Source organism: Grammomys surdaster, unplaced genomic scaffold (assembly GCF_004785775.1).
Source record: "Grammomys surdaster isolate TR1022 unplaced genomic scaffold, NIH_TR_1.0 278, whole genome shotgun sequence".
NCBI classification, from domain to species: domain Eukaryota; kingdom Metazoa; phylum Chordata; class Mammalia; order Rodentia; family Muridae; genus Grammomys; species Grammomys surdaster.
Genome location: NW_021604719.1, coordinates 4,404,721 through 4,420,282, shown reverse-complemented (window position 1 = coordinate 4,420,282; position 15,562 = coordinate 4,404,721). Strand labels below are relative to the sequence as shown.

General features: G+C 42.0%; 1 protein-coding gene across 1 annotated transcript; it reads left to right on the top strand.

Moving 5' to 3' along the window:
• Positions 1 to 692: 692 nt before the first annotated feature.
• Positions 693 to 15,474, top strand: Cdo1 (cysteine dioxygenase type 1). The gene is made up of 5 exons (XM_028777142.1): positions 693 to 1,211; positions 5,816 to 5,893; positions 8,475 to 8,629; positions 13,026 to 13,195; positions 14,770 to 15,474. Exons 1-5 carry the CDS (start codon positions 1,042 to 1,044, stop codon positions 14,797 to 14,799), a joined length of 603 nt encoding a protein of 200 aa, XP_028632975.1. The 5' UTR covers positions 693 to 1,041; the 3' UTR covers positions 14,800 to 15,474.
• Positions 15,475 to 15,562: the final 88 nt, after the last annotated feature.

Genomic DNA, 15,562 nt, shown 5'->3' with positions numbered 1-15,562 from the left:
CTTGAATTGAAATCATCTAATTAGGATCTTCTTAAATGACTGCACAGTGGCAAACACTGCCGCCACTCAAACCCAGCAGCACCCAAAGGCCTGTTCTCACCATCTCTTAGCACCTTCAGCTCTTTAAGGTGGATAGACTTTACCAGGCAGTGCTTCAAAGCAAAATACCTGGAAGGCACTCTTACTAGAAACTCAGGTGTTCTTTGTCAAAATTTAATCAATACACTACTGTACAATTTACATTGAAGAAGAGGAAGAGGAGGAAGAAACAGCCCTGGGGAGGCAGAGGCAGGCAGATCTTGAGTTTAAGACCGACCTGGTCTCCTACCAGCCAGTCAGCCAGAGCTAAAAAGTGACTTTCAAAGATTAATTTTCACCAAGCCTGGGGCACATATGTGGACCATTTAGGTTCACAGAACAGTCACTCTAGCCTGGGAATGGATCCCATTGTTGATTTCTTTTCCCCATGCATCTGAGCTGCATTTAGAAGATGGGCTTCTTTTCCTCAGCATCTCCCACAGAGATCTAAAACACACAGACGTGTATTGAAAACCAAGCCCCGGAGGTGGGGTCTGGGATGGGCGGCCAAAATCCGCCGCTAAGGAAGGGGGAGAAATTGCCCGAGGCTCACCGCAAGTATGAAGCAAGGGCAGCAGTGGGGCTTCTGAGGGCTGGCGCGCACACGTCGTGCTGTGCCAGAGCCTTCCCTCTGGCTCGCTCCACCTCCGGCCTCTTTCTCGGGTCTCTTCCTCGCCTCACTCCACCCCCTGAAGGCGGTTGGTACGTTCTAGATGACTCCAAGAGCTTAAAAAGGGCCCGGGAGGGCGGATTCCTCAGATTTGGTCTTGACTAGTCCAGGGCTTTAGGCTGGTCTCCCGTAACTCCTATTCCCTTGATACCCTTGCGAGAGCTTTGAGCGCGGTGAGTCCCCGGTGTTCGGGGTCCCGGGTGTGTGTTGTTGTCAAGCCTGCAGCCGGGGGCCCTTGGCGCTCTCGCGTCCTCCGCAGCTGCCCTGAAGAGACGCGCCCTAGCCCTGCGGGGATGGAACGGACCGAGCTGCTGAAGCCCCGGACCCTGACCGACCTCATCCGCATCTTGCACGAGCTCTTCGCGGGGGACGAAGTCAATGTGGAGGAGGTGCAGGCTGTGCTGGAAGCCTACGAGAGCAATCCCGCCGAGTGGGCTTTGTATGCCAAATTCGATCAATACAGGTGAGCGCGCTAGGACTTCTGCAAAGCTAGGTCCCCTCGGTTGAAAGGGAGCCCTTACCCCATCCCTGCACGCCTCTCAGGTTTTCAGCTCTGTAGCTCGCAAAACCCCACCACCCTGGCCCCCAGCGTCAGACACAAGAGACACCCCACCTCTGCAGCTGCCGCTGGCACTGCACTACGGGGACCCCTCCGTCACCTGGCACATTAGAGGTCCCGCAGGGCAGCCGCCTAGAACTGACTGCAGAAGGTCAGAGGACTCTCCAGGAGATCACCCTACCAAACATTTAGAAGAGTGGTGGTAGGAGACACAACCCCAAGTCAGTCCTTCCTAACCCACCAACCCTGGAATGCTTTAACGTAAAACAGAGTTCTGCCAGCTGTTACCACCCAGTTCTTCCAAGCACTTTTCACCGCCCCACTTGGGGTTGGCTCACCTACTGTCAAGTTTTGCAAAATGGGCACATCGTGGTTTTTGCAGGCCCCCCCCCCAAACCTTTGGTCCTCTCTTGCCCTTGCTTTCCAGAATCTGGAAGGGGAAACTAAATAAAGACCGACCGCTACTTTCGGGCTTGCTTGAATGAGGTGTCTGGTAGACTGGGACCTTTGAAGCCTTGACTTAGGGATTAAGTCAAAATGAACGTCAGCTCTCTGGGGCCAGAGGAAAATGTAATCACCTGAAGGTTGAGAGGTCGTGTAGGGAAGAAAGCAAGCTTCAGTGCTTGCGCTTGCTAGAGAGGCTAGCAGGCAGAAACTGGCTGGTGGAAAGGATGACGAAAAATTGGGCTTTTCCTTGAATATCATGTTTTCTTAACATGTAACATATACAATAAAGTTTTGTCAGAAAGGACCATGTCAACTGTATTTTGAGACTTGTGAGTCGTAAAAACTAAGGACAAAGAGGGTGGCATTTTGCGTTTGGGAAGTGATCCTAAACAATTTCCTTTGATTCTGGTCACTCAGTTCCAGGTGGGGTCCTGCAAAGGTCCACCTGATGTATGTAGCTCTTACATGCTGGCAGGTAATGGCCAGTTTGTGGGCCAAGTGCTCCTTCAGTCATTAAGCCTAGTGAGAGAGAGAGACAAAGCTGTTCTTATCTCAGTTTTACCAGCAAAGACCAGCCTGAAAAGAGTTAAGCACCCCGTACAAGATCTGTTCCCCTGTTATTGTTTAGGAGCCTACACTGAACCAGGGCCACCTGCAGCCCCTTTGGCCTGAAAATCTTTTACATAGCTCCTTGTATATTGTATAAAATAAAATATTTCCTGGAAGTCAACCATAATTTCTTTTTAAATTGGCATACATGTAATTTTATCATTTATTAAAAATTAAAGCAAATATGCATACTAACAAGATGGATTGCTTACATTTACATAAAGAAATGTTGCTGAGTATTTGCTATTTTGATTTTACATCTGAATGAAAGATTTTTAAACGTGAAAAACAGTAGAGGCTGGGCATGATGCTTGCACTTGGGAGGTGGAGGTAGGTGAGCCGGGCAAACCAGCTCATAGCCTGAGCTACGTGAAAACTCCAAAATGAAAAAAAAAAAAAAGAAAGAAAGGAAGGAAGAAAGAAAAAAGGCTAGGCAGTGGTGGCGCACTCCTTTAATCCCAGCACTTGGGAGGCAGAGGCAGGCGGATTTCTGAGTTCGAGGCCAGCCTGGTCTACAGAGTGAGTTCCAGGACAGCCTGGGCTATTAGAGAAACCCTGTCTTGAAAAACACACACACACACACACACACACACACACAAACACAAAAAAACCCTCCAAAATGATGCCCTCTGACCTTCATACCAGCACCACGGCACACATATGCCCAAATGCACACATGATGCACACATTAATAATAAATAATTTTTTTAAAGAACCAAGATTGCTATGAAGTCTGTGATGACACAGGCAAGTGCTGTCAGGTACTAATATATTTCACATTCCAGTTTATTTGGAATTAATTTTTGGCTGAAATCTCATATTGTTCCAATTTTCTATGATTGCACTTTCTACTATGCAATGCACATGCACAATTTAGGAAAATAGGTTCTAAACTGCTAAGCAACTGCCTCTAGATCAGTGGTTCTCAACCTGTGGGTCACAACCCCTTTGGTGGTTGAACGAACCTTTCACAGACTATCAGAAAATAGACATATTTACATCACAATCCAAGACAGTAGCAAAACTAGATTTATGAAATACAAACAAAAATACAGCATGAGGGACTGTATTCCAGCGCCACAGTGTTAGGAAGATTGAGAACCACTGCTCTAGGCCTGTAAGAAATTCATTATAGTAGCATATCTGGCTAGATATGCCATTGTCCAAGCAAAAGTAATCAGGTGTGCTACACGCAGCTCCTGCTTCTAGAACAATGGCGTTGCCAAGGACTTCTTGTTTGACCCAAGGCACAGCTCATTAAGATAAGGTGAAATCCTGAATGGGATATGGGTGGGCTATAGAGAAAGTAAGAAGAGAGAGAGATGGGTGAACAGGAGTGAATCCTATGGTATTGCCATCCTTAGTGCCTAGAAGGATTCCTATATGTGATCTGGGGACTGGGAGCAAGGCTATATGTGTTCTAGTACATCCAGACTGAGTCCTCTGGAGAAGTGCTGTGTTGTACAGGAACCCTGCTTACTATGATTTAAAGGCTGTGTGTACAGCCTCCTCTTAGGTCATAAGGAGCTAGAATATAAGGGAGACAAATAGCTAAAAAGAAAATAATAGTCTGGACAATGGTGGTGCACACCTTTAGTCCCAGCACTTGGGAGGCAGAGGCAGGCAGATCTGAGTTTGAGGCTAGCCTGGTCTACAGAGAGTTCCAGGATAGCCAGGGCTGCATGAAGAAACCTTATCTTGAAAAACCAATAATAATAATAATGAATATTATAGTCCTTAGCAACTCTCTGGGGACTTATATCCTGCAAGCACCTGTCCCTGAGCTTGGGGGATGGTAGGGAGGACAAGACTGGAGGAAAGCAGCCCAGAGGGCATGAGGTAACAGATGACTAAGTGAACAAACAAGCCTTTCCTTACCCTTAGAAACGGCAGTCTAGAATGAATGTCACAAGCAGCCGGCTTTGCTGGCTAGATGCTAACAACGGAACCATTTGGACCAAATTACAACTTGAGAGCTCAAGTATCCTTAAGATGGTTGTTTTGGTTTGGACTTTTTGTTTCCCCTGCCAATTATAATAGTAAAAGGTTTAGTATTCTGACCTAATGTAGCCTTTGTTACGGGTCTTATTTCAGCTCTCGCCTCATTTGTGCAGAACGTTTCCTTATGAGTGCTTTCGAATGCGTTTGTGTCAGCGCCTTAGTAGTAAAACTGGGCAGAATTCTAGAACAGTCCTTTAATGAAACCTCAGTCCTCAAAGCCTACTTTAGCTACTAGAAATGGGGAAAATGCCCCACACAATGGCAACATTCTTTCCTGGAGTCGGGATGGGCTTTCCAAATACCTTCCCTGAGAATGCTACTTTTTATTAGTTTGGACTGATAAACATGGAGAAACATGAAATTTGCATTATCTCTCCCCTCTTATCTATTCTTGCTGATAGGAAAGACGGAGCTACTGCCTCAGTAAAGTCAGTGAGTGATTCGAAATTCAGAAAGGTCCCGTCATTCTTCCTGGACCGGGAAAAAAAGGCATAAAATGCAGAGAAGTCAAAACTCAGCTCTTAAAGACAGTTTTCATTTGTTTTGATCTTTGAATTTGAAAACTGTGTTCAGATTTTATCAAGGGCTGGGGTTTGTGCTCCGATGCAGGCTAGGTAGGTGTTCCACCCCAAGAGCACGAGACCAAGTGGACCTTTGAATGGTGTCTTCTATTTCCAGGAAATGCATCTGGAGGCTGAGTCCTGCTTTTTAATAATAATGCCTTCCTTGTTTCAAAAACAAAGACCAAAAAAATGCATATTGAAGTAGCTCAAAATTTGATGGGTTCTAAGGAAGTAAGCTGGGGCTCTTTCTTTTCAGGTGGCTGTGTGAGCAAAACTGAACTATAGGTTTAATTCTGGAATATGCAATAACATTAAATGGGTGTGAACTGTTGGTGATGAGAGAAAATGGATTTGCTTAAATGAGGTCTTATGGCTCTGTGATCTATCCTGTTCTGGATGTTTTAAAAAAGTGAAAGATTGGTTTTTTTGGTTTGGCTTTAGTTTTTTGGTTGCTGTTTTTGTTTTTTGTTTTGTTTTGCATTTCACTGAGAGGAGGGAAGGGAGACTGCAGTCGGAATGTAATATAGGAAATAAAAACTAATTAATTGGTTAATTAAAAATAAGTTTAAAAAATAAAATTTTAATTAAATATTTAATAATTCTTTACAAGAACAGACCCTAAGCCCTATTGAACTTCTACATTTGAATGAAAGATTACTAAACAGAAAGTGGAAAGTAAGACTGGACCTAATAGAGATGCTTGGAATCCCAGCATTTGCAGGGCAGGCAGGAGCAACAGAGGTTAAAGTCATCAGCTACACTGTGAGGTCACAGCCTGGGTTAAATGAGATCCCTGTTTATAATGATTAGTAATAATACACTAAATGATACTTTGTTATACTTACCTCTGCCGACAGATTCAAACTGGAATATATTTGCTTTTTTTAGGTATACTCGAAACCTTGTGGATCAAGGAAATGGGAAGTTTAATCTGATGATTCTGTGCTGGGGTGAAGGGCATGGCAGGTAACGTAGCAACAGTTCACTCATTCCAGAAATTCTTTTGGGTATTCCTCCTACTCTCTTTTCTTAGATAAATCTATGTTTTGGACAGGCATGGTGGCACATACCTTTAATCCCAGCAAAAGAGGCAGAGGCAGATGGATGTCTGTGACTTTGGGGTAGTTATAAAAAGCCTAATTTATGTCACTACTATGAAGTCACATTTTGGTGTGTACTGTACGCTAAAGCGAATATGTGCTTGTGACACGTTCTCACGAAGTTGAGGTTGTACACACACTTCTATTTTGCACGTTTTCTCAACTTCTCAAACTGTTAACTGCTCTTATAATGTGTTTTTAAATGGCTATTTGATAACCTCAGGGTTCAGTTAGTCTAAGTTATGGTATAGGACAGCAAGAGCTATGGACCAAGACACTCTCTCAAAAGTAAATAAGTAAATTTTTTTTTAAAAAATGATGTTTTGCAATGCTGAGAATCAAATGCACGTCTCTGTACACTAAGCGAGCACTCGACCTTCTAATGCCAAGCTGCACACCATTCCCAGTCAAGGTATTTCCTATAGTGTCTGGCCCAGCATACAAGCAGTAAGCACTGCCAGGCTAACCAAGAACTTTGAAAAGACAAGCAATCCACATTTTAGAATTCTATCTTTATATTGTCCCCTAATCTCAGCATGAAGTTAGCATGGGGGCTGAGGTTTCAAGTATGCACCATATACATTAAAACCAGACCCCAGGGGCAGTGAGACAGCTCAGTGGGTAAATGTGCTTGCTACCAAGAATAATTAGTCTCTGTTCAATTATCGAAATCCACAGAGTAGAAAGAGAGAACCAACTCTCACAAGAGAAAGAACTCTTGTGTACACACACACACACACACAATTAATTAATTAATTAATTAATTAATAAAAATCAGGAACAAGACCCTTTCCCAAATGAGTACTATTTCAAAGGAAGAAACTGCTCACCTTAATTTAACCTCTCTGTCTACTATGGAGTTAACCGGTTTGGGGAACCCTGCTTAACCCTGACCTTTGTAGTGTGTGAGGTATGTCAACAACTGTGGGACCAAAGACCAACCCGGCAAGATTTGGAGATAGAGAAACATGTCAGAAATTCAGAAAAAGTCTTTCTACTTCTAGTTTATTGTTTAACTTCTTTACCAAGAAAGGAATTTAAATGCTAAAGCGTTCACATTTGTTTCCTTGTCTGTAGCTCGTCCATTTGTCAGCCTTGTTACCGCTGGAATATTAGTATATTTTTAAACAAGACTTACCACATTTTGTTCAAAAAATAACCCAAACTCATTTTTGATGAGAGAAAAGAAATGAAAAATTGCAAGGCTTTAGGATGTTAGATCTCTAGGGAGCAAATGCTGAAATGAACAGTTGGTGAAATGGGGTAGGGAAGCACTCATTCATTCAGTATTTTTAAAAAACAGATTAGCAAGGCTAGGGTTAGAGCATATGGACTCAGGAAACAGTTCTTCTGTGGTACGTCAAGACATTAGCAGAATTCAACATGATGTAAATCCTAAAAGTTAAATACATTTAGGTATTTTAATCATTCTTGCAGCTAGTATGACTTCGAATACCTAAATACTGTTTGCTCTAAGATCACATGAATACTTTCTACTTAATATACAGTCTGCATTCACCCACCAGCATCAGAAGATCATCACAGGTAGGCAGCTCCAAGTCTGTAAGGTGTTAATACTAAGAATACCTAATTTCAGGATAAGCATGCATACACTCACATACACATTCTCCCTCACACACAAAGAAGAAAAGAGGAAACCCCTATGGGGAAAACATAAAATATTCAATGATTCCAAAGTGGTCAATTATTATAGATGTGTTACTTTGTTCTTTTAAAAATTTTTCTCACGAACCCCTCCCTGAGTGTGTATATGTATGTGTGTGTGTTAGTGTGTTTGAATGTGTGTCTGTGTGTGATGGCAGAGATAGAATCCAAGCCCTCACACACTCTTCGAGCATTCTTCCACTTCTAATATTCTTTATCAAACTGTAGCTCAGCTTAAACGAGTTATTAAAAACTGCATTTTTTTTTCTGGGCATTATGTCACACCTGAAATCCCAGCAAACCTGCAGTCTTCCCTTCTAACGCAGGAAGATCATGAATTGTAGGCCAGTCCTAGCAGCATAATGAAGCTGTGTCTCCAAGACAACTGTAAACAAAGCAAATATTATTTTAAAAAATTACCAAACCAAAAACAAACAGACAAAAATCTGTATTGGGGAAACAAAAATAAAAGGAAAGGTTTCTGAGTTCGTGTTTTGTTACCATGTTACTGTGACAACACTTTTAAAATGTAAGCTGCTCTTCAGTGGGAGTTTACATCAAAGCTGTAAGTTACATGCCTTAATATGCATGATGTGTTGTTATTGTGCCCAGAATAATAATGCTGAATTGGAAATTTATAGATTTAAGTAACATCTGAAATGAACTAGGTCCAGAGAGCTTCTGGACAGTGTATCCATTTAAGCTCAACCGATGGGGTGCTGGACAACCGATGGGGTGCTGGACCAGCCACTGACTTCATCCGTTGTCTTGTGTATATATAGCAGTATTCACGATCACACGGACTCCCACTGCTTTTTGAAGTTGCTGCAAGGAAATCTAAAGGAGACATTGTTTGACTGGCCTGACAAAAAATCCAACGAGATGATCAAGAAGTCTGAAAGAACCTTGAGGGAAAACCAGTGTGCCTACATTAATGGTAACACTCTATACTCTTGTCTATGAGGGTGTGGGAAACACTGAACTCTTAGCTATGCATGTTGATGGAAAATGGCCTAAATGCAATGGGTTTCTAAAACCTAAAAGTAGGGTTGGACTCATTCATTCAAAACATATGCATGAAGATTACCATTCCTTGGGAAGTCATTTATCTGCCCAAGCTTAGAACAGAGAAAGAGGGATATGAATTTATGCAAAAGAGTTATGTCTAATTGGGAAACATACAGTGTGTTTGTATTAGAAAATGCAACATGTTCTAGAAATGATTAAGAACATTAGCTAGTGCCTATTTTTTTAAACAGCATACAGCATACACCAAAAGACTTTTCTCAAGGGAAATTGTGTAATGTATATTGTTGGGCAGTGACTTAAAGATATTCTACCAAGAATTTGTTCTTTCTCCTACATGTCATCTGGAGTAGCTCCAAATGCTTCCCAGGAGAGGCAGTGCATTTACTTCTATTTCTAAGAAGGATCATAACTTTCCAAAGATTCATGGAAACATATGAGATTCATAATTTTTATTCTCAATTATATATGAGGCAGCCAGTACATATGAAGATTAAATAACTTGTCTGGAGTCACTCAGGATTTAAATGTGGAGCCAGTATTTGAATCCAAACAAGCAGTTTGGGTCCAAACATATGCTTTTAATAAGGATGCTGTCCTGCTTATATAAAATAAAATATTACAGTCTTTCTCTGGCAAGCACAGTACTTCCTTCATATATCTTAAGTCTAGAATTGGCCTTGCTTCTTGGCTTAAACTTGTTAGGTTATTAGTTTAGAAATGCAGATCGCTTACAGAGATCCGACTGGATGGGAAACGTTTTCTCTTCTATTCACATCACGAGAGGCTGTGGTTTCCTCCATAGACATTTTCTTTTATTTTCTCAAATAGCTGAGGGTTGCTGTGTAGGAGGCACACCACCGTTATGAGGACAGACTTGTCACCTGAACCATAGCACAATAACGCTAAAAGCCTCTTAGAATAATTACTTTTGGTTGGAATGAGAGTCTCTGAGAATGTACATTGGATATGAAAAAGAGCTTTATCAGGGATCTTGAGTTCAGAAGCCAATCATGTAAATTGAAGGAGGAAGCTGCAGATTTGGGGTGAAAAAGCTTTGGTAAGGACCTGATGCATACAAAAAGGACAGCAGCATTGCCAACCCAGTGAGATTGTCCTGATTCTTTTTCCAACAAAGTGTTAAGTTCTGTTTTTTTAATGTTAGTTTTTGCCAATCAGTAAGATATGAGGTGAGCTATATTGAATATTTTTGTAGACTAATTACTCTTCAAATAAATTAAAAGCTACAAGTTTCCAACCTCTGGTTTTACAGATCACCAGTGGGCATGGATATGATCAGAGGGAGGTTCCCAGTCCAGGGAAGGGTGCAGTCCTTGCAGAGAATGGAACCTTGAGGAAATGGGGTGGGGAAGGGGTAGGATCAAATAGAAAGGAAGAAGGAAGATGGGGTTGGACAGGAGTTAGGAGGAGGCTATAAACAGGTTCAAGATATGAGCCTCCAGGAACAGTGGAGAGGTGAGCTCTTCCCCATCAGCAGAACTGTAATTCAGAATGTCTTTACCCACTTGGTAGCAACCTTCCTATACAGCATAGGGTGGAGGTGAGAGGCAAGTTGGAACAGGAGCCTGTTTCCAGTGAGAGAAGGTTCACAGGACTTGGCTAACTGACCTTGATAAAAGTCATCAAGAAAGGTGAGGTAAGACTGTAACAGGGTGTACCAGGCACACGAAAGAACAAGAGACCGGGATACAGCACTCAGACTCGGAACAGTGAGGTTCATGTATGAGCCCTGGGTTCTTCTAAAGAATGAGTAACTAGATCTAGTTGTGCAGCAACAGGTGCTAGATCATCTTGGTTTTATTTGGTACAAAGTTTTGGTGTGCCATGTAATTCCAGCACTCAAGAGGCTGAGACAGGAGGGATTTTGCAAGTTTGAAGCCAGCCAGGGCTACACTATGACTTCAGTGTCAGCCTAGGAGACACAGAGAAATCCTGTCTCAAAAAAGGTGCATTGGGCAGAGGATAGGGGTGCATGGCTTTAATCTCAACACTCTGGAGGCAGAGGCAGGTGGATCTCTGTTACTTTGAGGCCAGCATGGTCTACAGAGTGAGTTCCAGGACAGCCAGACCATGTCATGAAAGACTATTTTAAGGGAGAGGGAAGGAGAGGGGAGGGGAGAGGAGAGGAGCCAAGGGGAGGGGAGGGAAGGGAAGAAGAGAAAGAGGGAGAGGGAGAGGGAGAGAGAGAGACAGAGACACAGAGAGAGACAGAGAGGGAAAACACATGGGTTTTTTGTTTTGTTTTGTATTTTTTGTTTTTATCTCCCTGGAAATAGTTCTTCCTGACTGGTTTTCTCTAGGCCAGGCTCACAGTCAAGCTACGAGTCCCCTTGATATCATCCACGCCTTTTCTTTGCTTTTTCCTGTGATGTAACTGATTTCCTGGATTTGTGCTTGCTTTGTTCTTGCTTCACACCCTTTTTTGGGTCAGCATATCTTCCAATGTCTCTTCATGAAAGGAAGCATGGACAGTAAATTTTTGAGACTTCCTAATATTTAAAAACAACAAAACAACAGGCATTGTATTCAAATCTTACCACTTGACAGGTGAAGTAGCTGGGTGTGGATTGTGGCCCCTCAGAAGTCTGTATCTTTGCATTTCAGTGTATCCTATTCCTATTCAAAGTCCTTTGTCATTCTGACTCTTACCCCTCTCACTGAAAGACCTTCTGGAAGTATCTGGAATCTTAATACGTGTTGCCTTTATTCTGTCCCATGTTGTTTCACAGTAATAAGGATACCTAGGGACACCTCGTTCAGCCAGCTGCTTGGTTCCATTCAGTTTGGACAGTCGACTTGTGCCAATCAACACAAGAAAAACTCCTCATGCTCCTGTGTGGCCTGTCTCTGGAAGGCCTCTTGTTGCTCCTGTGCGGTCTGTCTCTGGAAGGCCTCTTGTCTGGATATTAAGCTTCCTGAGCTTCCCCTTTGATCTTTTTCTCTTCCCTATTATTTTAATCTTTGGTTTTTTTTATTCTTTGAGCCTAGCTCAACTTTTTCTGCCAGCCCTTCTGTTGAGGTTTTGTTTTATTTGGCGATCCTCTTGCCTCTGCCTCCTCAGCATTTCCTACAGGTGTGCACTACCACACCCCACTGTCCTTCTCTTTTGAGAAGCCTTTTCAAGTCCAGGAGTGTAGCTCAGCTGGTGCTTCCCTAGCATGTGTGCACCAGGTACTGGCTTCCGTCCCCGGGTCCCTTGTAAACCAGCTCAGCACTTAGGAGATAGGGAAAGGAGGATCAGAAGTACAAAGTGACCATGGTCTGGATGACACACTCTCTCCAGGAATAAATAAAGAAAAACAAAAACCCTTCGATTTCTTGCTCTCCCCTCTGGGTATTTTGTCTCCGGGGGATGCTAATAGATTTTTCCAGGTCCTCTTGGTCTCCTGTTGTAACTTGCTTTTCCAGGCTGCTCAAGGCCACTCTCTGACTTCTGATCCTAACTTGTTGTGTGCTCATGTGTAAAATCCAAGGACAAAAAAACTTTACTTGGTGTCCCTTAACACAGGATGGGACTTGTTGACAGGTTCTCTCTCTGAGGGTCAGGCAGAGGCCTTTAATAGAGGCCAAGAGGCAGAATGTTTCCATCTCTGCCTGGAGACAGAAATCCTGGATGGTGCTTGGCTGGTGAGGAAAGCAGGACTCTTGGCATTTGTGTGTAGCCTGTGGCTTCACTCACTTGCTTTTTACATGGTATCTACCAGTCCTGAGCCCTGCTGTTGCATTCTTTCTGGTTCTAGTTAGCAAATCTCCGGCTTTTGGGCTTGGGAGCATGGAGGGGAGGGAAATGGTGAAATGAGCTTCGAGACCCTACTTCCTAAATAGCCTTTCAGCCAATCAGTTGTCTTCAGCCCAGTCTTCAGTCCTTTCCAGAACCTGGTACTGCCTATTCCTGAGCTAGTTAAGAACTTCAGATTATAGGGTTGGGGTTTTTTGTTGTTGTTGTTTGGGTTTTTTTTTGGGGGGGTGGCTTTTTTCTTGAGTGGTTTGGAATTTTGTTTTCTCTCTTTCTCTTAATGAGACTATCTTTTAAGCTTTCAAGTTCTTATGAATGTTTCCTTTCTTACTTTATTTGCTCTTGTTTTAATCTGTAACTGTAATGTGAGAGAGTTCTCAGGAACGATTCCTGCGTGGCACTTACTATATATAACCAGCAGTTTAAGTCTAGTGTGCATTCATTCCGTATTCATCAATATCAATTAAAGATTGTGGGTGATTACGAACGTTTGGCCTTCAGCTGCCGTCTTGATTCCTTCGTTGTTTTCTCTCCTCTTTTGTCTGTAAAGATTCCATTGGCTTGCATCGAGTAGAGAATGTCAGTCACACAGAGCCTGCCGTGAGCCTGCACTTGTACAGTCCACCTTTCGATACGTGCCATGCCTTTGATCAAAGAACAGGGCATAAAAACAAAGTCACCATGACATTCCACAGCAAATTTGGAATCAGGACTCCATTCGTAAGTACAGTTTCCTGGGTTCAAATGACTTAGAAGGAGCTAGAGAGATGGCTCAGGAGTTAAGAGCACTTGCTGCTCTTGCAGAGGTCCCACATGGGGTCCACATCATTATGAACGCCATTTTTAGGAGACCTGATGCCAATGTCCACTTATGATCTCTATGGGCAGGTATGCACATTGTACACATACATGCATATAAGCAAAACATAAAATAAATCTAAAAAAAATACATGACTCAGGAGTTGGCAGTAGTGCACTGTGTGTAGGCTTTTATTGATGTAAGTATTATTTAATGTGCTGGAGAGATGGCTCAGTGGGTAAGAGCTAATGGTACCCTTGCCGAGGACCTACATTTGGTTCCCAGATGGATGTGCAGCAGCTTACAACTGCCTTTAACTCCAGCTCCAAGGAAATCTAACGCCTCTGGCCTCCTGGGGCACCTTCAGTCACATGCAAATACCTACACACAAGTACATATTATTTGAAAAATAAAAATAATAAGCATTAATTAAATATCATAAATCTAAGATATTCTTGGATAAGATCACAGGATAAAAGCCCAGTCTCTCTTGTTTATTTCTTAAACCTTGAAGATAATTTATTTTTAAAAATTAAATTAGATACAAAGACTGTTTTGTTTTGTTTTGTTTTTGTTTTTTTTTTTTTTTTTGAGGAACTTCAATATATATGTTCATTCCTAAAGAAAATGTTTTCTTCACTTGGAAAATTGGAATGAAGTCTTTATTTGGCCTGTTTCTCACTAATATGACAATGTTTAGAAAACTAGCTTACTGGGACATCAATAAATTGCATTTTCTAGACTGTCTGAAGCCTGTGTTTTGACTGGCACATGTGCCACTTCATTGAGATGTGATGTTCTTAGACCACAAATATACTGGGATATGCTAAGACATCCTTCTTGAAGAGCAAGCATTTCCCCCCCATAGGGCAACCAATATTACTATGGTAGGAAAGTCTTCTGCCATTGATGAAATAAATTGGAAGGGGCTTCATTTAGTCATGAATGAAGTACATGGAGACTTGTCAAGAAATAGTACATGGAAATAGGCTGCTTCAATCCTCAGGTATCTTATTGACCTGTTTTGCCTTCCACATTCAGAATTCCAAAAGATTTTCTTATCACAAGAAGAAAGCCATTAGGCTACATTGCCAAGGTCAGGCTTTCAAATTCTGCTCAGAAAACTAAACCACAATAAATAAATAAATAAATAAATAAATAAATAAATCGCATCATACATACTAAAAAAATAAGAAAAGAAAAAAAGAAAACTAAACCACTCAGAGCAGTGGTTCTCAACATTCCTAGTGCTGCTGTGACCCTTTGTTGTGGTGACCGTCCCCCCCACACACACACACCATAAAATCGTTTTTGTTGCTACTTCATAACTGTCATTTTGCTACTGTTATGAATTATAATGTAAATATGAGTCTTCCCATGGTCTTTGGGGGTGGGAGCCATGACCCATACATAAGCTGAGAACTGATGAGCTAGAACAAGCTTATAAGCCCTGTGCAAAAATTCTTACACAGCTTTCTCATTTCCTCTCTTACAGCCAACTTCAGGTTCACTGGAGAACAACTAAGGCCTACTAAGCACTTCAAAGTTTTGCTTCCACGTCCTCTGAATGTTTTACCTTGGACAGAGAGACCACCCACCATTTGCTGTCCAGTTACACAGTTAAATAAGTCCATGCTCGGTTCTACTGCAAAGTATGTGTACTAAGGAAGCAAACGATGCCCTGAGCAGGAAAAAAAATCCCACTAAAGAAAAAGTCACTTGATTTTTAATGGTCAAATCACATTGCTCTGGGTTCTTCTGTCCTCTAATTCCATGGAAACTCTACTGGGGGGTTTCAGTGGGGTTTTTTTCAGTCGTAGGAAACACTCTGGTCTCTGAACTCTAATAATCAATAAGTAAAAATAAGAAACCATAAACTATCACATGTCTGTTCTCACACCTGGAAGTCTAAGTGTGGAAATCTTTAATATACTTGTATGTTCTTAATATTTGACAAGAATTTTTCAAGTCTGGGTTTTTATTTTTCAACCCTATTTGACAAATTGCTATGCCGTGGAGACTAGGGACGAGTATAGCAGTTTGGTGCTTGGTAGTGAACGGCAGCGGGTTAGAAACGTGCGTGTACCCAGCCCTCCTGCAAAACAAAAACTGGAGCTCATATGTAATGTGTGCCTCCACCTTGAGCTGCCACCACAATTGCCAAACAACTTTAATAAAACTGGATTTGAGAAGAACTACACATTTCCTTTTTGATGCATATGTTTAAAAAAATCATATAAATAATCGTTTTCTTAGATTTAGATAAATTACTGAAGCAATGTGAAAAA

Bases quoted from the DNA above. Each gene is read 5' to 3' on its own strand.
- Cdo1 (XM_028777142.1), top strand. From the start codon at position 1,042: ATGGAACGGACCGAGCTGCTGAAGCCCCGGACCCTGACCGACCTCATC. The intron at 1,212-5,815 runs GTGAGCGCGCTA...TGCTTTTTTTAG, and splicing joins GCCAAATTCGATCAATACAG to GTATACTCGAAACCTTGTGG. The intron at 5,894-8,474 runs GTAACGTAGCAA...GTGTATATATAG, and splicing joins TGGGGTGAAGGGCATGGCAG to CAGTATTCACGATCACACGG.